Source organism: Rhyacophila brunnea, unplaced genomic scaffold (genome assembly GCF_057557595.1).
Source record: "Rhyacophila brunnea isolate RB1 unplaced genomic scaffold, BYU_Rbru_1.0 scaffold_4, whole genome shotgun sequence".
Classification (NCBI taxonomy): domain Eukaryota; kingdom Metazoa; phylum Arthropoda; class Insecta; order Trichoptera; family Rhyacophilidae; genus Rhyacophila; species Rhyacophila brunnea.
The window spans coordinates 23,996,167-24,022,665 of NW_028233068.1; the positions used below are offsets into that span (position 1 = coordinate 23,996,167).

Genomic DNA, 26,499 nt, shown 5'->3' on the forward strand with positions numbered 1-26,499 from the left:
CAATATCTAACAACAGATTAATAATATGTAGCATGCAATATTCTGATAATTTACTTTTAAAAAAAGTAAAATTATTTTTCAATTAAAAAAATCTTATTATTAGTACATCACACTGTCTAGTTATTTTTATCATTGAAATGTTAGTAGTGTATTAATATGTTCTTTGAAATAGTATTGAACAATTTGTAACACCTTTTAATGTATTGTATGCTTAATTTAAATATAAAATCTTAAATAAAAATAAAATTGTACACTTGAAATCTTTTTTATTTATATTTAATCGAGCATTGGTGAGGTTACAATATACCGAAAAATAACCCAGCATTAATTACACTATCAAATAATATATTTTATAAAATATTTTACGGATCATTTTGTTGATAAAATATATTTTATAAAAAGTAACATTATGACAATAACTTTTATCAAAGTTTTGACAGTTCGTTAGCTATAATATTCATGGTTAAATATTGTTATGCTATACCTAGTAGGTATATAAACAGACAATTCTTGCTTTCATTCTAATGTTAATGTTTTATATTTTGTTTTTCATGTCTTATATAAATACCTCAGAAAGTTGGACAAATAAACAAATATTTACTTCGAATTTACAGAAATATTCTATCGACATATCTTAGAATCATATTTTGTTTTATTTGTTTTGAAAAAAATTGTCTCGAAATCATGTGATTTTTTGTTCACTCAATTTGTGTATTATATTATTTATACTACATAATATCAATTAAACAATGTATGTTTCTCGAGAGTCTTTTAAAATAGGTTATGCTCTTGAAATAAATTCTATGAACATTTGATAAAAGATCTTTGGCAAAGATCTCATCAGCCTAATACAATTCAAATGTATTGTTTGCTACTTATTCATATTTGTAATCATTGGAGTAAAATTCGGTGTACAACCTATTCTAAAGAAAGATATTTGCTCTAATGAGGACGTACTGATGTATTAAAAATTTTCATACCTTGACCTTCAGGAATAATAATTACCCTGCATATCATGTATGTCTACACATTAATGTAATCACACTGTATGTATTTTTATAATTTGAATAACTGTATATTACAAATAGTATTAACTATCGCATACGAAAAATGATACGAGTACCTAGGTATATACTTTCCATCATATTATTATGGCTGCAGATATCTTACGGTGATTTGCGGAACTATACATTTCTCCACTTTTTTTTTGTAAATTTCGTTAAGTTCGACCCCAGCTACCGTCTTTTATATTACAAACGGAGTTTTGAAATCGCAGCCATGACATGTTTGTTATAGAATATATTTTTGTTATTAAAAACACCTTTCACTGAAGTTTTTTTTATTTGTCAGTCTTAATGAAACACATCTTAAAGTGCATAGAATTTAATATAAAATATACATTTTTGCATTCATATATTATTATGTAAGTATGTAAGTGGCTATTATCATGTGAAATTTTAATATAAAATGACACATAACAAAATAATTCGAGGAATACATAATGACGACGGTTACAATTTGGTACATGTATCATTATTTATATCTGTTACTTATTTGTAAACCTAAGATTTATATAAAAATACTGTAGACATATCATTCTGTATTATTACTATTTGTAATATTAAATAACATAGGTAATATTATGTTAATTTATTTTGTCAATACTCTTATAAAGTCAATGGACACTGTAATACTACTAGAACTCCATTACTGACAATAAGAAAAAAGTTTATTAAATACATTTTACTGAAAATTTAGATTTAAAAGTGTTTGAATAATAAAATTAATACCTACGTAAATTTCTAAATACATTAATATTTTTTTTATGATTCGAAAGGAATATTGTATGAAGGATTTTTTTATAATACTTAATTTTAATGTCATTTTATTATCAAAAATATCGTTTATTTTATAAAATATAGACATAAAAATATATGCATAACTTGAATTCTTTTTTATTTATATTAATCGACTTTCGATATTGTGATAAGTCCAAAACAGTTACAGGGCAATTAGTATAATAACTAAGTATAATAGCATATCAGAACATGAGTAAGTTTACCACAAAATTGCAAATATGTTATAGCTAATGCATCAAAAGATAATGTTGATAAACATAATCACATGTTGATTAACATAATAAAACTAATAGGTATAATGAATGGTTATAAAATCTAAATACATATACTTTCATTGGAGGCTTCATTTTACCATATGGTAAAAAGCATTATAATTTTTTCTGTATTATTCCCACATTAAAAATAAGGTTTTTGTATAATATAGCAGTCATAAGATCTATAAAGTTGACTGATGAAAGTAATCTTTTAAAAACACGTTAGCAATAACTCAAGCAAAAAGAACGGCAAATATTATATTATCCCGAAAATCATACACAGTGATATTGGGTAGTTTAATTTGTAAGCTTTGTGAAAATATTATTTTATTGGAAAATACGCATATTTTACAAAAAATCGATGTATTGTAACATGAGTCCACATTATACCTACTGGTGATATTATGAGACTTTTAAAGTAGATATGTACCTACTAAAAGGTTATGATCTATATTATTCGTTGACTACCAATTTATTATAATAATATATAAGTTTGTACAAGATAAACTTTTGTATAACAATATTGATTTAGCTACTGCCTAACTAAGTGACACAAATCTGTTATAAAGCTTTTAAAACAGACTGTTTATAATTTTTACAAATTTTATCATAGCGTATATAATTTTATAACAGTAGGTACATCCTTAAATGTATGTAGGTACATATTTCCTAAAATCAAGCAAACTTATTAATTAGATGTAAATTTACATTATAAATATGTCATAAACATATCTTTTAATAAAATATCCATTACTACATTTTAGAAATAGTGATTTATATACAATAAAACTTAAAATATAATTAAATACCTTTCATATAAAAAAATCTCAATAAGAGAAATCTAAATAATTAATATAATTATTATATGTAGCAGTATGTAATATAATCACATTTTTTATCTGTCATCTTCACAAATTATTATCACATACGTATTATTTATACATGGGTCGAAATGGACATGAGCGTACCGGAGCGCCGTTCCGTTTAATAAGATCCCCAAAAGTATCGCTGTCTCGTGAAAAAAAAATTATCCATCTGAACTAAATAGGCCATGTAACAAAAAATTTAACACACTTATTTTTATAACACACACATAAATTTAGATACTCGTAACTAGGTTAATATTTTCGTAAAATTATCGAGCGCCCCGCCCCGGCTTGAAAATTTTCCATTTCAAGCGCTGAATAGCAACCATTTGTTTAGGGCATACGTAATCTAAATATGTATCATAAATTAATGTTATTTAGATTTTAGTTAGAACTCTTTGTAATCAACAAGTTGGATAAAATACTTTTATATTTAATTATAGAGCTTCAATCACAGATGCGTTTACAAAACTAAACAAACACTTAAATGTCGTTTTCACTTTGGTATCAAACGATATTCATTTAATATTTTTAAAGCTTAGAATGAGCAGTTTCATTATTTTCTGCGTCATTCTTACTGGACTTTTTTCCCGCTAGAATTTCTTGAATTTCTCCCAAAGTCTTCCCCTTTGTTTCTGGCAACATTATGTGAATGACAATCACGCACATAATCACAATCACACTACCCATCCAAAATCCGTACTGTGTGCCAATGCTGTCTTTGAGTATTTGAAATAATTTAGCGTTTATAGAATTGAATATTGACATTGATATCGCTTTGTATCCACCGTACCACGATCTGATACTAGCCGAACTCATTTCACTTCCAATTACTGTTGGTATTGGAGATATTCCGATACAATGGAATACTTGAAGACTAAATAATCCGACTAACGCAATCCAGGAGGAGTCACTTCCGATGACATTTTGACTTTTCAGCATAAAGTATAATCCTGTTATAAATGAACTAAGTATAACGCCCCAACATGATACTAAACACAGTTGCTTTCTTCCAGATCGCTCTATAAAGAACGACGAAGAAAGTGTCACTAATAAACCAATAAGTTCTACTACTAATACAGTTATTTCAGGATCTAATGGTGTCTCGGTTTCGATAATAATCAAATGAAAGAATGTTTTCAAAGCAGATGCTCCATTGAACTGTTGAGCTAACATTAGAAATGTCATTATTATCAACGCGATTCTATTACTCTTCATCTTCAATTCTTTAAACGTCTCTCTTAGCGATTGTTTCGGACTTGCTTCCACAAATTTCTCAATCATTTCCACTTCTTCTCTTACGTATTCCGCTTTTTCTTGTCCTCTCAACCACATGACAGTCTTTTCTGCTTCATCTCTTTTGCCTTGTCTCACAAGGTAATATGGTGACTCGGGCATCCATATAAGAAAAATAAACCCGAGCAGTGGAAAAATTACACAAACAATATTCAGCATCTGAAAACTGATATATGGTCCAACTGCATAACAAAATAATGACCCTCCTGCAAATAATACCGTAGCAACAATACTAAGATTAGCACGAATATGAGTTTCAGCTATTTCTCCTATATATATTGGTACCAGTCCAAAAGTATAACCAACTCCTAGGCCAACGAATATTCTACCGATATACAAGTGCCAGACTTCTGAAGCGAATATCATAATTAGCCAAGAGATAATGCAAAAAAAGTTTCCAAAGAACGCCATCCACTTTCTCCCGATGATGTCGACTTTGTATGAAAAGAGAATCGGTCCTATAACTCCTCCGACTGCCATGATGGAGGCCATGGTGGCTCCTTGGCTGGACGTTGTAGGGATCATCGAGTCTTCCGCTTGAAGCTTTATTAGGGACGGAGAGATCCATCCTAGCGTTGTTCCAGTTGTTAATTGGCAGAAGTAGCCTGAAAATAAAAATAAAATGTATTATTATTATGAAATACATTATCGTTCATTGAGTCAGAAAAAAATATTATATCACATTGTTTTTTTCCATTTTGTATGCATTTAATGATACCTGCGTTATTGGATATTATTCAATTTATTATGTATGTTTAATTTTATTCGGAGAAATTTCAAAGATGTTTTTAAGATTGAAAAGGTTCTGCCGAAGAAATATTAATAATGTAGGTACTATTAAATTGTCGAAACATATCGAATGATGTTATATTTTTTTGAAGTAAGTAGGTTATTATATTACTATATTATATTTTAATTTTAAATGATTTTTTTATATTCAATTATATAAGTACCTACCTACCTATACATATTTTAATTTTTGTTTTTTTAGGAAAAAAATGTGATGAAGAAATAATATAGATCGTCAATTTAATAATAAAAAAGTATTCCTATTACTTAGTACTATAGAAGAGATAAATAATATAAAAATGCGAAAGCCAGTTCCCTTAAATGAAAACTTTCAATTCAGTTTTGGTTTATGACTTGATGGCGGTCAGACTTAATGCGAGTTTCATTTACGTGAAAAACTTTATGCAGATTATGATACAGACATACATATTTAAAATAACATTATTTAAACCATATTTTTCCACACATTCGACCATTCTTAAAACTACACCCAGAACGTAACCCAGTACCAGTATCTTTATGTTTCCTGTTTAGTATCTCTATCTCTACCTACAGGTATCTCTTTTACTTTAAGACTCTCCGCACATTGTGATGACTAGACGTTACTACTAACTGCAGGAAATCACAGGTCTGATGAACAATGCTGGGAAGGTTTGGACATCAAACAATCAAGTATCAATTAAGCGAGTGTCAATCAAAAAACCTACAACATCCTGTAATCTGTAGTTACGTCTAATCTCAGTATCATACGAAAAATCGGAGTATCTACTATGGTCTTATTTACGTACTCATAACCTATTTATTGAAAGTCAGGCAAAAGGTAACAATGAAAACTATTGTTTAAATAATTAATATAGTAAAAATATGTATATTAATACTGGTATGTATATTTTTTAATGTTTTTTTGAATGTCCTTGAAAGCAACATGACATTCAATTTAAATAATCACTACTTCTAAAACATTATATGTAATCGTCCATTTAACACTGACAAGAATTTTAATGTCTTTGTGTAATAAAAAAAAACCGAATGATGTAATTACATAATTCCTTACTGAAAAATGTAAACATTTAATGACAGATTATGAAACGATAATTTTTGGTGTAGAGTTATAATCATATATATTTATCTAGATACCTATTATAAAATTGTCATACATAATTTATACCTCTTAGTATAATTCTTTTGGTAGTATTGCAAATTGGAGACAAACAACAAAAAAACAAAACATACATTAAAATGACGAGTCGGGTTTTACGATAACTCTTTCGGTTGTTTTGCGAGATTATTCGGGAAGGCCGAGAAATAATAATCTAAGTAACTTGGATTTTACAAGAGTTTTGGGCTTTGTTACCGAAAAGGTGCCCAAATATGATAATACATGTATTATACTTCGTTTAAATTATGTACCTACCATACTTTTTCAATAATACAAAAAATTGGACATAATATTATAAACCTATATTATATTATATGAAAAGAAAATGATCAATATATTTAAAATTTATATGAAGTTATAAATCTACGTATCGTCATTGAGCTGTTAAAACATCCAATGTGTCGATATTGAAATTTTACTAAAGAAACAACAATTGCTTTATGAGAATAAACGTGAAGGTAGAATATTTGAATAACTTGATTCATCTAAATAACAGGTAGAGAGGGCTCGTCATAATCAAGTGGTTTTATTAGTTCCGATGAGATAACTACCTGCATACCTATACCTATTATGATCTTGTTCAAATGGGACAGGTTACATCGATAGTTTCAATAATTATTTATATTTTATTTTTGTGGTAAATAGAGCTTGAGGATTATACAAAACTATTCGGTTAAGAAATATAAAAAAAACTATTTTCATAAAATTATCTCATCAAAGTTTTAACTGTTCACCAACGAATGTATTATTTAAAAAAATATGGTAATTCTAAAATATTTCAGTTAATAATTGAGTTAAGTATAACATTTCTACGTTATAAATAGTACAATGAATAAAAAAAAATATCAAGGTCACTATAATGGAATTCAACCACGTAAACACACGTCCAAATAACTGATATTTATTTAATTTTACCCATTCTTATTAAATTGTGTAGATGTGTGCCTATAATAAGGCAGAATGTGCATAATACATGTGTATTCATATAATTGGAAATTCGTCTTGGTATTGGGCTTTTGCAATAAAAGTTTAACCAAACTGTAAAATACTATTCATTTATAAACTATAATACTTATCTTTTTGTAAATATAAATATATCCACGATACATGTTTATTGACAGCAGTTGATAATAATTGCTTTTTAATAATGCATTTAGTATGAAAATCCACCCATGTTTCACCACACACTACCGGATAATTGGATATCGGATTGTATAATTTTATTTTACTATCCATACACGCAGATAGATGGCTCTGACCATATTGTTGCCACAATATAATATAATTGAAAATTATATTCTTACCTGCATGAATCATTCGCATTCGAATGAAATAATATTTTATTTTAATTGTGATTAAATTAATTAGAAGAGCGAATGGTATCTATTTAGACTTTATTTTATACCTATACATAATATAAATATTTTTATAACAATATAGTTCAATCTCGATCAACTAGAAAAAACGATAAAAAATATTGCTCGGATAATTGATTTTTTCAATAATTGAAATCATAATTTGAAAATGTTTAAAACGATGTAATTAATTTATTATTGTTACACAATTTCACTACACGTGCTGAATTTTTACATAATACATCACTGACATATTTATAGCGGAAAAAAACTAGATAGATAGTTTCTCCAAATGGTACAACTGATGATGATACATAATATGTGCTTTCATATCATTCGGATAACAAAGGTTGTCGGTATATATTTATCGAAAAAAAAAATCTGGGATGTTCTAAATTATATAGGTCTAATAATGAATACTATATTCTTATATATTTTGTAATTGAATAAAAAAGGTTTGTTTAAAAAATGATAATAATAGTGGATCACTTAGCACTTCTTAGTTAAGATATTATTCAAATTTCCATGATATTATGTCGTTATAGGTTGCGAAAACATTGTAATAAACGTATTATTAATCTTACCACGGTTAAATCAGTACTATCATTTAACAGCCATGGTAATAAAATAATGATGCATATTTAAATAATTCTATAAATATTAGTTATTATTTTTAAGAGATATTCAATAGATTGAACTTGTATAGATATATGTATGTACACATCGATAAGTACATTGTCTACTCAACTTGACTGTGTTATGGTATTAATGTTTATCAGTAATTACTATGCATTAAAAAGTATGTATATTGTTAGAATAGGTAGTGTTTTTCTTATCTTTTCACTAACGCAACACCTACTAACTGTGTTACTGTGTAAATTATTCTAAAAGGTATCGCCCAAAAGTTTGTTTTTGACGTTCTTTTTGATTTTGAAGGATTTTTAACAGAGGTTTTTAATATCTCTGCTATAATTTGTTAAAAAATATTTATCTTGATTTAAGTACCTTACATATTTTTTTTTAATTAAAAAAATTAAAAATAATCTAAAAGTTTAATATTATTTATTACATATTTATAAACATATGCATTTTTATAATTAGGTAATAAATACTTATGTTATGTTTTCATTAATTAAATGTGTTTTTACGTTATGTTAATATAATATGCTATACATAAATAAAATACTCTACTTCCGCATAGACGTACGAATACAGTCTTCATATTATGTTTATTATGTATATAACCTTCCGTATCCAGATAATATGTAACTATGTCTTTTTTAATATACGATTTCAAAAAATATCATTCAGCGTAGTCTGTGTTACTTATATGTGTAATAAAATTTTGAGAGAAGATCAAACAAAGAAATATAATCGCAATCTTAATCAAATAATCTCGTTTTTTTCATATAATTATGAAGTATTATCTCAAAGTAAGACAAATATTAAAAGAGATTGCGAATATTTTCATGGTTGATATTATTTTAGTGTGTCAAATAATATGCTAATTCGGCGTACGTAAACTTGATTTGAAATCGAGTCAATATTATTGCTTGAGATTTTCACGGTTATTTTATTATGCATACATATTATTTATTACCCATTGCATTTTGTTATTGATTATGTTGGGTTCACCTATTATCTACTTTTCTCGACGTTTAGATCTAGTTAAACTTTAGAATCAAAATGAAATTTACATATTATATAATAATAATATTAAAATCGGCGATTTTATATGTATATTAGGTAACTTATTAGACACTATACGTATTAAAAAGCTTTATTATTATTATTATAGTGTCATAGCCCATGTACTTAATTGAATGAATAATTTACTACAAAACAAATTTTAATGTCGAAATAAACATTTTCGGAAATCACACCCATTATGTGTTACATACATGACATCTCATAATTATATTCAATCGCTTTAGGTTTACATTATTTGCAAAATAAGTACTAATATAAATATTAATAAATTATAAAAAATCAGCACAGCAGTATTTGTATCACGAAAAAATCACAAGAAAATAAACCGTCCTTGATATTATAATTACCTATAGACTATTAAAAAAATATATGCTTCTTCTTTTTTGTCATATTCATTATTGGACGTCGGCGATGAGTTTGGCCATTCTGTCCCTGTCTATCGCAGTTCTAAATAGGGATGGAACCCTGACCTCAAACCAGTCTTTGAGGTTCTTGAACAGGGACGTTTTTCTTCCTCAATATCAAAATAAACGTTACCGTTTTTAAGTAAATATAAGAATAAAAGCGCCCGTGGTGGCTAAGTGGCAGTATTAGTTTCAAGTGACTTCTAAAGACATGGGATACGGGGTCGAACCCGCATATGGAAAATTCACATACATTTAACGGTCTTCATAATTCAGTGCGTAAGACACTGGCTTCTCACCCGGGGGTTCCGAGTTCGGTCCGGTGAGGTCACAATACATCAATGTGACTTTTTTAAAGCCCGGGTGTTTATGTGATTGTTTCACTTTACTACTGTTATAGAGGCTCTTGTCATTTTGTAATGTTAAGAAGAATATGTATATATGTATAGTATGTATGTATTATTTTTACAATCCGTGTTTAGCCCAGAACATGGCCCAAATACTATGAGTGACTTGCAACAATTTCTCGCATAATAATAATCTGTAAATAATTGTAGTCATGAGAGTAAAATCATAAAGATCTTAAAGATAAAGCATGTGACGGGGTTCCCAAAACGCATTATTAACACTTCTTTTTATTTTATAATATTCATTTTGTTATGTTATTTAAAAAATCACATAGGTACCTACATATAATTAGGTGTGATAAATACATTTCACCCTTTACTGATAATAAGAGGACAAGAGCGTAGTCGGTGTGTTGACCAATAGTGGTTTAATTTATGTCGATTAATTTACTTTTCATGATTCTCACTGCTTTTCTGATTGCTGATTTGGAGAACCTGGGCTATAGCAGTTTTGGACCTATGAAAAATCCACGCATATGTAAAATATTGGATATTTTGTTTTTAAGAATACTTATGTGAAAATAAATTAAATATTGGTGTGCATTTTTTCATTATTTCGTTTCTTAGCTAATAATCTCTCGTTTTATACGGTGAAACAATCGTCATTTAAAAGAAATCAATACACGTATTATGTAAAATCAGCACAAGCACAGCATAATAAAAATACATAAATATATAGTATATTATTTAAAATGTTATTCGATTATTATTAATATTTAAAATTCCTGGAATATCATACATAATTACATAATAATATGTAATCCTATTCAATTTAATCTTAATTATATGCTATTGGTGTATGAATGATGATATATATTATATGAAGCTCGGATAAAATTGCTGGTATAAAATACAATGGTAGGTACGTAAAATAATGTGCTTTAGTATTTTGTTTATTTCTAGTTAAGAAGCAGTTAATTTTTACAATAATATTATTACAATTTAATACATACATATTATATACATACTATTGGCGTCATTCCGCAACAGAAAGACTATCAATGTTTCCAGAGATTGATTTTAATTATTTCCAAAAAAATATCCGTGATAATTAAAAATTTCAGCAAAAGTTGGTCGGTCACCTTCGCTTTGACGTGTGAAATTGATTTTCGAAATAACATTTTCAAAAATGTAAACAATTTTTTTTATTATCTTCATGTCAGTTGGACATTTTAAATTGTATTAAAACAACTATATATCACACCTCTTAAAACAACGCGATTTGTCTGAACCGACAAACAATGGATTGAATTCAATGACATGGATTTTTAAATGAGTTATGTACAAGGATTATTTTTAATATAATCTTATATCGTTTAAATAAACTTTTCATTTTATAAACATAATATATTAGATATAAATACTTATATCCTATTCATGTAAATATAATGTTTTTATTAAATTAAAGTAAAAGCATGTATTATTAAAAAATGAACTCCCGTCGAGTAACGCCAGTCTATGATGGTATTTTTTTTTAATGCAATGTGATATGTTTTACTATGTACAATTATTTTAGTTATGTGTATACAATGTGTTGTAATTAACTGGGAAATAACTGTTCTACCATGATATTTGGTTTTTTCTTCTGAATACATTGGTAACTGATGCGTCTATCTCATATTGACTATATTTTTTATTAATCCATTGTATTATGTATCTACCTATTTTTATTTTTAAATCAGTTGATTGAACTTTATTTTTTTTGTCTTTGTGGTACGCAAAAAAAGGTTATTGAGAAAAATGTGTATGATATCAAGTAAACTGTATAATATGCTTCGTAAAACGGGAATTTTAGTATTATAATAATATCATAATTCATAACATGTGACATTTTAATCTAAATTGATATGTTATATGGCTAACTAGCCAATCGATGTCACACAGCTAATTCAATTGGTAGGAGACGCTTGAAAAATCGGGAAATCTATTGCGGAAAACAAATTTATCTTATCAAAACACCCATACATTTTAATAGTAAAATTTGCTTATCTGAATATTTTTTTTGTATCTAAGTTTTAAATAGTTACGATGAAGACTGATCGAAAAATAAGATTTTTTTGATAGAAAAAAATACGTTAACTCTATGTAGGTAGTTGATAAACCCATATTTTAACTTTATATAAAATCAATTATTATTCATTCAGTTATTTACTTTTTCTATAATATTAATTATTTTGCAAAAAATAATACGATATAGTACAACTTTTCCTTCAAATAATAACATATTATGTTTTTTTTTCAATAACAATAAACAGATATTTTAAAATCGACCTTACACGAAAATCACTTTTTATAGTTAAACAGATTCTATTGTATGCCCGTAAAGATAAGATAAAATTTATTGCTACGTCTATATAACGAATAACATAATATTATACTGAAAAAATGTTAAATCACCGAATTTCTCGTACAGTATACACATACAATTTGTACAATAGTTTAATAATGATTGGTCAAATTTGGGATGCAATAAAAATATTACAAAACTGCAAAAAAATGTAACACTGATTTCTAATAATTGCTAAACTCACAGCTTATCACTGCCAAATATTGCGGCCATGCTTTGTTTGGGGGAAATATTTTCTCCGTACTTTTAGACATTTTAAATAATAGTTTTTTAAGTAATAATGTTGCCTTTGAAATTTTCACTACACAACTCACTTCGCCGGTGAGTACGAACACATACTGATTATTTCAATGCCATTAAACCATATTTAAAGAAACAAAATATTCGCGCGCGAATATTATTCGACCAATCGGCTGATCGGGTTTAGCAACAAAAACAAACAAATACCTGATACCAATCATCGTTAAGGATGCTGTACTGATGCCGGTGTTTTTAGAACCGTCTTTGTGGTTAATAATTATTAGGAATTTCAAACAATTCGTACAATTGTTACATAACATTATAACAGCATCCCTGAATAGATCTTAGATCAGTCAAGAACAAAGTACTACATAATTATTATGATAGGGCTTAAAATTAAAAAAAAACTTTCTTATTGAATTATAAGTACATTTGTAGATGATTATATGTGAGTAAAAAAAATATTTGTGTATTTTTTTTGGATAACATGTCAATAATTTCTATAATTATTATTTGTCTGAATTTTATCACACTTCAAATATCTGGCAAAAATAAAAATAAATAAAGTTGAAAATTTAATTTTGCAGTGAAGTCATTTAAAATTACCTAGGTAATTTTCAAATTTATTTATACGTACCTATATTACAACCCAACGTGAGTTTTGGCCACCTCCAGAAAACGTGTTCACTCCTCTTTGTCTGTCGCAAGCTCTCTCCACTGTCATAGCTTTATTGGTACTGTATAGGTTTCGACTCAGTATCTCCCAAATTCTCCCCAATTCTCTTTTTTTCGATCTATTGAAGAGGAACTACCTGGGTGATTGGATATCTTTTATCCTCGAGACTTAGACTGCCTAATGGAGTATATGCTATGAAGACCTTTTTCAATATCTTCTTTAGCTACCTCTCATCTTGATTTAAACCACAGAACAGATCAATATGACAGAAAAATCTTGATAGATCAAGACTTTGAAGTCAGTTTTGTTTTATGAATAAGTGACGGTCAGGCCATAAAACTTAATAATTGCAAAGCCTTCTGAATGTCCCCAAATATTACTAATAATGAAAATAACATATTCTTTAACACGTGTTTAATTTATCCCATATTTCTCTACACTCGAGAATTATACCTTCTTACACCCACACTTATGTATTTATTCTCCTGCCAGAACATTCCGATATGTATGTGAATATTTTTTTCTGATGGGAGAATAAAATCAATGTGTACCAGTAGCGTGCCGTTCATAGGTGCTGTGGATGCACCCCATCCCCAGAAATAATCGGTATAGTACCATGTAATATTATTATACAGGTATTTATTATGCAATCAAATGATAAATTTTACTTATCTAAAGATTCTTTATTATTAATACCTATTACGTAATTATTTAAAAAATATATCGAATCTAGTGGGCTACAAATACCGCACCTCTATACACCTTCATCGGCTGTCAGTAAGATTAAGTTAGTTACAACATCATAAGTAAATTGTATTATTACCTGGATCTGGAAAAATCACATGTTATTTTATTAATCTGTGTGTTGGACCCAGAGTTTGGAATTAATTGGTAGAGCAAGTCGCTAACATCCATTTCTCGCAATACAACCTCCAGTCTATGGAGGCCTGTGCCCTATACCCTAAAATCAGTGGGTAAGTTAAAATTAGATGCACGGATATCAACGATAGATTTACCATATTAAATACTTTTTTTGGCCTTCATTATTTGTCTTAAATTTGTGTATTCTAACAATAAATGCATTATAATGATAATTTTAATTATAATTTTATTATGTTCAATTGATTTTATCAAAATATCATTTAATTGTTCCCAAACAGGATATAATGATTCGGATAAACCCTGTGAAGACACAATGTTTTAACCCTGAAAAAAAAACTCAATTGTTATCAATGTTAACCAACTGACGCATACCATCTTTAAACTGATCGCTAATCTGATTTGATAATATTTACTGATAATATTGATGCATTACACTGTTTTATAATACGGAAGTAACTCGTACTAATTACAATAATTTTAATATTTTATACAATATATTTTTCCTAAGCGCCCTCAGTTTTAATATAGATTATATAGAAATGATTTTAACTCGCAATGTTTCTATTGTTCACTGTAAGTTATGTCATATTATTGAGTTTTCTTTCAGTGATAGGTAACGTGACGTGTAACTATCTCAGAGTTTTATACGCTTGAGTCAGACTTGATAAAACTATTCAGTCCTTTCGACAATATAATAAAATATCATTCCATCCCACCCCTTTAAATCCGGAAAACAGAAAAAAGGCATATTTTCTTAAACTTATTCAACAAACTTTATTTCCCACGTGTATAAAACATATCTGGGAAATAAAGTATTTTCTTAGTATTTATTACCATAAAAAACTATTTTGCCTGCTCGTTTATATATGCCCATTTACAGTATTATTTTAAGGATATTATTCCAGTCCTTTTTCTATATATTTATTAGTTTTATATTGTTAATGATAGTTATCTGAGAAATAAATAAGTCACAATTTCAAATTGCAGCATTTAGTATTTTACGAAGTTATTTTCAAACCAACTGTGGTATACATATCAATGAGTTGTATAGATTAAAAATATATTGAATTTGTTAATTATAATAACGATGGCCATAAGTTTATAATGATTAAAATGTTTCTGATTCCTGTTTATGTGCAAACTAGTCTTAAACAATTAATAATTTCTCTTGACATAATACCAACAACCAACTGAAACTTATATAATTCTGCCATATTGCACTTTTGTTTATGCTCTATAGTCTATAGTCTATAATATGGTTGTAAAATCATACATATTATGGTACATACCATCATGTATCACCTACATACCTACTAAGTTTTATGAATACGGATAAAAACAAAATTCCGGGATTTCGGGATTATCATTTTCGATCCCGTTCCCGTGTTTGGCAAAAACATGTTTGTCCAGTTGTTTCAGTATTTATTCAATACCAGATAATAATATATACCCAACATAATTAAGAATCCAGAAAAAAATACATATTTCCTATGGAATCATTTTTAGGAACACGTTTTATTTGTATAAAAAATGCCAAAATTAACGTACAAGTAGCTACAGAATAAATCGATACACAAATGTATTCTTAAAAAAAGAATATATTATTAAATCTAATCCCGGAATTTAAGTATTGTAATCCCGTGATTTCATGCGAGTCATTTCAATCGAGCGGGATGCAGTATACCGATATTCGGGAATCCGGAATTGCGATTCTTGTTGCCGTATATGAGAAATCTATTTTTTTTACATGCTTTTATAATATTTTCTGTTATTTGAGATTGGAAAGATCAATTTCAATCAAAAGAATATCTACTAGGTAACTTAAAAAATCGAGAATCAGGATTAACTGAAGTGTTCATTTCATTTTAAAGATCCTGTTTTAAAAATCCATGTTTTAAAAAAATGAATCTTTTGTATTTCTCCAAAGTAGAGCGCTATTTATGTTCATACAAATATTAGCTACAATTACGAATTAATTTCATAACATTAAAAAATATCACTAATTTTATTATTTAATGAAGGAATAATAAACCAATTCTCAAAGTTCATGGTTATTGCATTGCATTATTTTAGTGTATATTATGCATATATATATATATATATATATTATATAGAAGTTAACATAAATATCAAATAATATATAATGAGTTAATATAAAATATTCATATTACTCATTGTATTGTTCAACTTCCATAATGAGAAGACCACATGAAGTGGTTTTTATTTATGACTATTGACAATATTCATCATATTCATTTTATATTAAACAGTATCATAGTTCCCGCTACGTCTTATTTATACATTGTATAGAATATTGATTCATCGTTGTGGCGCTACTTATTGCGATGAACATTGCATGGTTTATTGTTATTTACTATTACGTAACACGAACGCAATTACATTGAGAAATTTAAGTGCTTAATTCCTTTCTAATACTAAAAAAATGTATTGAGCAAAGAAAAGAAACAAAAAAATGTAAGTAACGGACTAGATATTTCAAAGTCGTTTGGGACAATCTATATAGCAATTTGGGTGTTAATTTATTTTAGTCTACATAATATTATTATAATATTAAATTACCTATGTTTTTATCTGATTACAATAATTAATAATTCAAATACATAGTCTTTTAAAAGATTGTCAAGTAAATTGGTGAATAAATAACATTATAGATATAGATATTCATTTAAAAATACGGAAAATACATGATGGAAATTGAATTCAAATTTATTTGAATTTTGTAAACTAAATGCTAAAATGAACAACTTTTTTTATTCAACAAAATTTACAAAATTCACTAAAACTACGTTTAAATACCTAGCATTTGATTAATATCGATTTTTAAATAAACTTTAATGTCAATTTAACTAAAAAATATATATATTTATATAAGTATGTAAGTATTTGTGAATCTTCTTTTTCTTCTTCTTGTATGAGAGCAGGGAGCAAGATACAATACAAAAACATGGATAGAGAGAGGTTGTGATCGAGAAATCTCGTCTTGAGAAATTAATTTTCCGACATTTCGATAACAATTGTCATTTCTCAATAAGAATTTCGAGAAATCGATAAATGGTGAGCAGCTTACCGCAACCGTCATCCAGCAAAGGCGTTTTTCCTAGCGTTTGTTCATGCTGCGAACAGGTTTAAACGCTACAAAATTTATCATATTGCATATAAAATTTATCAGCATTTTCTATGGACCGTGACTTTGAATGCGATTTTTAAAATTCGCCAGGGATGAATTCCGTGTATGGCATGAATATGTTGATAAGTCCAAAAACATAAATTCTCACGGTAGCTATTGGTACACTTAGCTTTATTTTTTGGGATGTTTTTATATTTTAGTACAATATTTGTAAATTCTCAACAAACTAAAATTTAAAAACATGCATGATTTACCACAGAAAGTCAAACGTACAAATAGCTGCCCTGAGAATTGATATTTTTCGACATCATACTTATGTCAATCAACACATTTACCAAGTTCTCCTAGTACACGAAATTATTCCACCCTAGAGAGGTATAAATATTTTTTTTCGAGATTTCTCAAATTATCAACATCACGGACAAAACTATATAGACAACAATATACATGGACAATGTATCTTGGCGGGTATTATTATAAGTAAATCTGAGCTGAAGGAAGATTTAAAAAGTCACCACGAAGAAGAAGATTGATGCAAAATGGGAAGACTTACAAACTGGAAGATGATATGATTATGGATTGATAAATGGCAGAAATGGAGGTGAGATTCTGCCCTGTCATGACGTGGCACCGAGAGGAAGACTGTTTAAGTACTGTAGAACTATGTAATACCTAGTCACAGTTTATTTGGTTTCTGTACCGCTTACTTATTAATTCATACTCCACTTAAGTACATACTAAATATGACCATACAAACACCTTGGGCATCGATTATAACAACAATGAATTGTGCCCGTCTAATAGTTAACAAGCTAGTTAAATTTGAGTTAAATCTTTGTGAATGTGTACTCACATAACTACGTTATAGTGAATGGAAGATTACATAAAATTAAAAGACGTAAGTCAACATGTATATTTTAATCCGTCAGTAATATTAGAAAGAAAATACTATTTCAAAACATCTTATATCTAGTCAGTAACAATTAGGTAACTTACCAGCAAATATAACACTACGCCGACTTAACTTTTGGTTATGTCGCGGAAACGTGTCATTCGTTTGTGTACCTACTCTTATCATGACTAACAAAAATCTTGTGTGGCTTTAGAGTTTTCCTATTTGGAATAAAATTGCAGTTAGGTATACTAAAACGTAAATGCATTACGGCCCTGGTTGATTTAGCGCACTGGATAACGGATCTAATCTAATCACCAATAAAAATAATGAATACATTTTTTAATTATGTACCGTAAATCCGTATATCTATAATACCTAAATGTAAAAATAATTATGAAGGTTGACTTTTAATTATCACTATTTAGAATCAGGCTAATGTCATCGGTATGGTTGTGGTGACAAAAGAGAATACGAGTTACCTACGATTAAAAAAATAAAAAATTGTATGGCATTAACGTTTTATAAAACGTGAAAAAATGCGTACAATTTTCTCACACATGGTCTGAAAACAATTGTATAAACAAGCAACTAATAATTCATTTATATATTTCCTTATTCATTTATTTATTGAGCTAGAGGTATTCATTTATTTATACAAAAAACATAATTTCTTAATTTGAAAGGTGATTATGAAATTTTGGGATGTCAACATTTTTTATACAATATGATTTCCTTTCAAGTTCAATATTTAAGATTCCAGTATTATAAACCCTAGTCTATGACGATATGTTAATCATTATTTGATTTATTCAGAGCTCGGAAGCAATTGACTTTTCTTAGCGTATCGAATAATATGTTTATGCGACTTTATTTATTTATTTATTTAAGAATACAAAACATTGTGGACATAACAAATCTAAATTCAAGACGTACACAACATGAGATTTACATTATAAGTCAAACATTATCCTCACAAGAGAGAAGAGAATATAGAAAAAGAAATATATATATAATAACAATAATAATAACAAAAAAAAATAATCAAAACATACTTAAGTATAATTTAATACAGAAAAATATAATTTTTGAGAACGGAAAATATACAATTTTATACAGAAAAATACAGTTTCAAAAATAAAATGCAAAGTACATCATTGAAAATGTCTATGTCTTTAGGAAGCGCATTTACTAGTCTTGCACCCCTCGCCAATGGTGCCTGATGGGCTTGACACGAGGAAACGGTTCCAATCCAGAATAAACCATGACTGCGACCACGTAGGTAATTGACAGGCGCATGGAAATTCAAATTCATTAGGACACCAGGATTGGAAACCATCCCTCGCGATAACAGGCAAAAGTGTTTCAACAGCAGAAGAGACCGACGAGATTCAAGAGAGTGAAAAGTAAGCATGCCGTGTAGAAAGGCAGTCGGAAAATAATCATCTGACGAATTATCGAAAGGAAAATAGTTAAATGTTTTAAAATAAAGACATCGAAGAAATTTCTTCTGGACGCGTTCTAAAATAAGCTTATAGGAAACCTCATAAGGACACCAGATAATCGACTCATATTCAAGAATGCTACGCACTAATGAGACGTAGAGTGTACGTAATACATTAGGATTCTTGAATGGTTTGGATTGTCGCATGATGAATCCTAGAAGCTTACTCGCACGTAGAGCCGTGGAAGTTATATGCGAGTGAAAGGATAATGAAGAATCAAAAATTATCCCAAGATCTTTCGCCTCAGATTGACGTTTTAAATAATTTTTTGACATAATATAATTATAAGGTTTGTGTTTGAAAACTTTTTGAATTGGTACTCGTGATGTGATGTATTATGTTTTTCAACGTACAATAATATTGTAAAGGTAAAAGCATTGCGTATCGAATAGAGATCAATACAAAATAATAATTTACAGACGAACGGGTCATTAAACGTATGGTAGTTGCGGTGTTGTGCAACAAAATCACAGTTACTGCCAGTAAGTGGCGCAAGGCTGTCTCAATTGGATTTCTACACAGCATACCGTTCACATTTTTTTAAAACTATTATAGCTTATTTTAATACATTTAATTTCATGAATAATTACTTATATTATACTTGCTTTATGCTAATACTAAATCATCCAGTTAATGTAATATTTTGAAAGAAATAACATACACAATTTTATTATAATTAGCCGAGGTCGACCTACTGCTGGATGAAGGCTCCTCGCTTCTTCTACTCTTATTGGTCGGTAATTATTCGCTACTACGTACATATAGATTCTGAACTTTATTAGTACATTTATCAAGCGGGGTTTAAGGTATCCCTTAGTGTCCACTGGGTACCACTATTTGACAGCATTTTTCCAGCGGTTGTTGACTCACCGAGCTACGTGGCCAGCCTATGTATATCTCATCAACTTAGCGACCTCTGCTATATCACGTACTTTTGTCTGCCTCCTTATCAATTGGGTTGTTTTGTGGGTTTTCCACGTAATGCCCAACATGCACCTATCCATGCCAGGTTGCGCCACTACTATAGTTTATTACATAAAATAATATGTGAGAAATATATACGTATATGTATTTTTTTAATAGTGTTATTTCAACACTGTCTTACTAGCAAGAAATGAAAGTACATAATATAAATCTCATACAGGTAATAAAAATTATAACTACAATTTAATAGCTCTTGTAGAATAAATAAGAAGTGAATAATGTCTAATAAAAGAAATAAGAAATAAACTAGAGAATAATAATTGGTGACCTTCGAGCAAATGAGCTAATTAATTTAAGAATTGCAGACGTCGCTACATTGATCGCCGCTGACGATTCCAGGGTTACTCCATTGGGTAGAGGAAGAGAGTCACAGAATGTGGTCACTTCATTAATAAGATTAAGACCAGGTTATTGGTGTTTAATGAAGGTAACCTCCTACTTCAAAAACTAAAAGTAGGGGACAAGTTTTTATACATGGGATCAATCATTAGCAGAAAATGCGGTTGTGAAGCAAAGATCATATGAAGGTGCATATTATGCATTGCCAAAAATATGATTAGAAGTTGTACCACGTTATGGAAGGACCGAGAAATCAAATAGTATTGTGGAATGCTCCAAATTCTTGGATAGTGCACAGACCGAATCAAACACTTAGACACTCGTAATTAAGGGGCAGCTGCTGTTTACAACATAATAATATTATCTAAAATGTACTTATTTTTATGATATATTGTTCATTATCAATCGGATAACCTAGAGTGACTGATGGTTTTGGATATTTTTCAAGAAAGGAAAAGCCGAGGAAGTGAAGCAGGTTACCGAATACAGCCTTCACTCAGCTCTGAGAGAAGTAGATACCGTCAGAGTTAGAGAATTTTGATTACTCAAAGATTGCTGTATTTCGAATCGCAATCCTCAACCAAGAAGCACAATTGAGGAGACCGAAGAAAATAGTCTATTTTATTTAATATTACAAAAAGATTTACTAATCGGTCGTTTATTTCAGTGATAAGCAACGTATGGACCACGCATGTTTTTAATAATGTGTCAAAGAATGAAGGTTTTTTTTTTAATAATTGGCCTAACAGCGGCATATAAGAAGTTTTTTTATGTTTATGTGGTCCTCATAAAAAACAACGATTCCTCATCGCTGATTAGGAACCTATCTACTTGATAAAAAATCATGCAAACCATACAATGCTCTTAGTATTGTATGATCCGAGTCTCTTTTTTAGTAGTGACCCTTTTATTTAATTGAATATTATATTGTAATATAGTGGAAATATTAATTATATGTTGTTTTATTATATCGGCAAGATACCTATATAAAATGTTTAGTTAATACTAAACGATTTGTATTTAATAAATAATAATAATATACAATTTCCAATCTTACATCGTGCCGGCCTAGCAAACGTTAAATTTTCCACGACCGATTTGGATACATATTCTGTTGGCTACATAAATCCAAACCGACGTCTTAAGTAAGTATGTGAATTTAAACGTCAGTTGAGAAGAAAACTATTTAGGTAGGTATATATAGCTAAATATAGACACCGCTTCTCGGAAATGCAATTCAATAATTCTGTACGAGAATAAAATTTCGAAGTTTTCAATTGTCATTTGACTGACAATCGTCGTCAGTGCCTGCCCTAACGAGCGCTGCGATGTCGATATACCAGTGTTTCCGACATAAATTTAGTCACACAATAAAAATATTGTTTTACGTCGCAAATAACAAAACCTGAAACTTAAATTTTGTATGGTATTTATTTGATATGAAAAAGTGCCGTTTTCCATATCAAAATACATTCGTTCATTAACCAAATGTTAATTTTCATGATGATTCAAATGTTGATGATTTAAAAATTGAGTATTATAATTTAATATTTTTACAAGATGGATGATTTAAACGTACAAGGTATCTGTACAGTGCATGTAACCACATTGCGACTACTACATTTATTGACACTGCATACGGAGCGTAACCATGTACACCTGATTAGTAATACCTTGATACCGTAATAATCTGAATAGTAAATGCGTAATCAGTGATTACGCATTATTTGCCGTTGTATGCGGTAGTCGATGAAATGTGTAGTTTCTGGATTACAATTACAATTAATCTAGGTGTGTACACAAGATGTGCAGTAAAATATACCCAATCAAAATATTGTCTCGTCTGCCATATATAAATGTCCCCACAATATTTTAAACATTAACTGTGTATTTTTTCGTGAAATCCATTAAATTAGGTAACCGAAGGGTTCCGCAGAACTCATTTGGGAATCGTTGACCTACACAATGACAATATGGCAAATCTCATACTGTTCGGTCCAGTTTTGTGTAAATCGGCCTATCGAATTATTGTACGGTTAATTGAATCTATTCATTATAGCACTACTACTACTAACCCCTCAAATTTATCAAAACATTCATAATCATATCGGAAATAATTGCACATGACAAATACTTAAGGGCGGACATGCTCGTCGAAGGTCAAAATTGAGTTTTTTATTGTATTTTCAAACCATGATCCTGGACACTCCTTAAACGTTGTAGATAATCTATTTATATAATTTTGAAGCCTTATTATCTTTTATAGTTATTTTAAACATTTGATGACTGCATAAAGTATTTTTGTTACATAAAATAGTATTCTTTTAAACCTCTCGCTCTAATGTTTTAGAATATAGTCATATTTCGGTACATAACTGTGCAGTGGTGTTATAATTTTTTACGTTTATTAATTTTTAAACGCATTTATGAAACCATTAGTATAATTTATTACGAGATAATTTTTGTAAAATATTCACGATAAAAAATTATATTGATAATTTTGACAAGAATTAGGCATTTTATTATTCAAAAAATCGGCAAGATTAACACATTTGAAGATGATTCTAAAGATATTTATTATAAGCTATGTTCTTAACCATTCAAGTGTGATAAACATCTTATGAATAATGATTGATTTATAATAATTATTGACCTAAGAATAAGGTAGTGTTTTTTTGAAATACGCCATTTCTTTTGTCATTACTCAGTGGTTAAGCTACAACATATGGCCGTAGCCATAAATTGATAAACTATAATTGAAGTAGGGAGTAAAATTATGTTAAAGCGCGTGTAAATTTATCCATAATTAATACTAATGTATCTACACAAAGTAATATTAAACAATAACCTAAAATATTAAAATAAAACACAATAAAGTATTTTATTCTATTATGTTTTTCATCAACCAAATATAATTGGGATCGATTTCGTGTGGGCATAGATAATAGCTAATTACTCTTCATTTTCTTTTTAGTCTATCCCTAATCTCTCTCCTTTGATAAGTATGAGTATAATAATTGATCTGGAAAATGCATTACGTGTCCGAGGTACCATAATTTTCTGGTTTTGATGCTACACAGAACTTGGCATAACTTTAGAATACTCTGGTAGTCTAAGAAAGAAATTTTAAATATAAGTTTTAGTAAAGATAAGATTAACCACATTTCGATTGCTTTAACTGTCCAAATAATTGAGAGAATATAAGACGTACGCATTCTCAGGTCTAGGTTGAGCAGGTTAAAGCATTCATTTTCAGGAAACCGTTCCTTGCTTATCTAACTAATAATTTTATATGCTTACATAATTTATAGTATATTATTTACAGAAAAGCAAATAATATGTATATTTATATAATAGCTTTAGTTTAGATTCCACAATAATATAATCGATATATTAAATATTGCCTACAATACACCCGCCACCACCGCCGTGTCTGTACAGCCATGGATTGTGCACGGCCGCCTTCCACAGCGCTGTATTGCGACATAATGAATATTTAATTGCTCACATTTCGTCCCGAACGGAGCCACACGGGACCGATTATTTGCAACCATGCACCTCGGTGCTTAAGACTGACTCTAGGAAAGTGAGAAACTGAGGTCGCCGGCGTGATGCGCCCTGTGTACCCGCGTACTGATGCTCAAGATTTTAATCTGATTGTACGGCAGAGTCGGGATTATCCCGCTCTCCATACGACGCTGCAAATTTTTCAAATGCCGCAAAATTGGCCTTACATTTACCTAAGACTTAATTAGTACCTAGCAGAGTGTATATTATTCTCACGGACAAAATAAATAATAATATGTAATAAATACTCCCCGCCTATTAAATTTGTCATACACATTCTATGGAATTTGAAATAGGTACCTACTTTGTAAGAAGTGATGAATTTATGGAACATATTGCGTGTTGCCAATATATTAGCATATATTTCAGTACTTGACAATATTTATAGCGTATGAAAGCAATTTATCTTGTAGAGTTTGGTTAACTGTATTTACATTTCAATGAGGAAGATAAATCTGTAGAAACAAACCCCAAAATAATACGCGAAAATGTTCTGGTCTCGTAATGTAAAAAGTGTGAGCATTTTTGACTATTTCCAAAACAGTATTTTACGTTATACATAATACTATATTATTTTCATCTTGCAAATTAATCATGCATTTATCAATCGCATCCCATATTAAATGTTTTAACCATAATAACATTATAATACTTAAATGATTTTTTTTCAAACACCACCTTATACGGGTTTTAAAATATTCTATATATATATATTAAGAGTTCTTTTATTGAACTAATAAATCAGAATTAATTGAGCTAGCATTACTTAGTAAAAATCCGGTTAACAAAACAGAACCTAATCTAAATTGTATAAATTCTATAGGTTGATTTTATATAATAAATGTTATAATAAAGTTTTAATAAATCAACTTTATAAGCTAAGAGAAATCTTTTAACATGTATGATAACACTGCGCGAACTTATCATAAATACATCATTGTTATATAATATGATAGCATGTGCAGGTGTGGTATTCATATTCAATTCTGAATTCATTAAAAAACACAAATATCACCATGTTGGAGCATCTAAGTTGTGAAATTCTTTGTCAATGAATTGCTAATACACGTGTGTGCAAAATTTAAATATATCTGTATGCATGAGAAGTGGATGAAAAATAAGTTGGTAGAACAAAAAGTTATCATAAGTCATATTAACTATGTATCTTAATATAACATTTAAAAAAGGGATAATGTAATTGTAGTATTAAAGTGCGGTATCTATATTTTAGGAAACTTAGTTAATTATATTTTTATAACTTTATTATAATAATAATTATCATGTTACCGTGCTTTTAGAGTAGGCGTTTTATACCTCAATTTACTGACAATCTATATACACAGTAATAATAATTACATTTTTAAATTTTTGGAACTTTTGTGAAAATCCATTGTATTGTATATTTGAACATATCCATATTTTAATATGTTGGACAATTTATTTCAATTATACATAAGGTTGGTGTTGAATTAATTCTATGTGCAAACTGCCTAATAAATTAATATAATATTGTAATGAAGCCCTCATTTCTTGTACATAATACTCAAGTGATTATTAGATTCAATAATTGTGGTTATTACAATAATTATCTAGTATAAAATATGGATCTAGAGCTAATTTTACACGATAAACTATTAAGTATGGCAATATGATGATTTTAGTGAATAGCATTGATCTTTGAATACCTATGTTCCATCAAGTATCAATTTATATAAGAATCTACATAATGATAATATAAGTTATATTAAATTCTATAGCTATTTCGGTTGTAACACCAGTATCAGGGAAAAGATATCGCCTTAAAAATACCATATATGATT

General features: G+C 28.8%; 2 protein-coding genes across 2 annotated transcripts in view; one reads left to right on the plus strand and one right to left on the minus strand.

Annotated features, from left to right (window-relative positions):
* Window positions 1-26,499, plus strand: part of LOC147067118 (octopamine receptor beta-1R-like) — a 317,969-nt gene that overhangs the window by 205,580 nt on the left and 85,890 nt on the right. The window lies entirely within an intron of this gene.
* On the minus strand, window positions 2,870-12,843 carry LOC147067121 (facilitated trehalose transporter Tret1-like). Its single transcript, XM_085954477.1, has 2 exons — window positions 12,631-12,843; window positions 2,870-4,880 (listed from the first exon to the last, which is right to left on the minus strand). The coding sequence occupies exons 1-2, from the start codon at window positions 12,698-12,700 to the stop codon at window positions 3,511-3,513; spliced, it is 1,440 nt and encodes a 479-aa protein (XP_085810603.1). The 5' UTR covers window positions 12,701-12,843; the 3' UTR covers window positions 2,870-3,510.

What these genes read in the sequence shown, in the direction of transcription:
- LOC147067121 (XM_085954477.1), bottom strand. Translation starts at nt 12,700, where the DNA reads ATGTCTAAAAGTACGGAGAAAATATTTCCCCCAAACAAAGCATGGCCG. An exon ending in ATATTTGGCAGTGATAAGCT is followed by an intron (nt 4,881 to 12,630) that starts GTGAGTTTAGCA and finishes TTTTATTTTCAG; the next exon opens with GCTACTTCTGCCAATTAACA.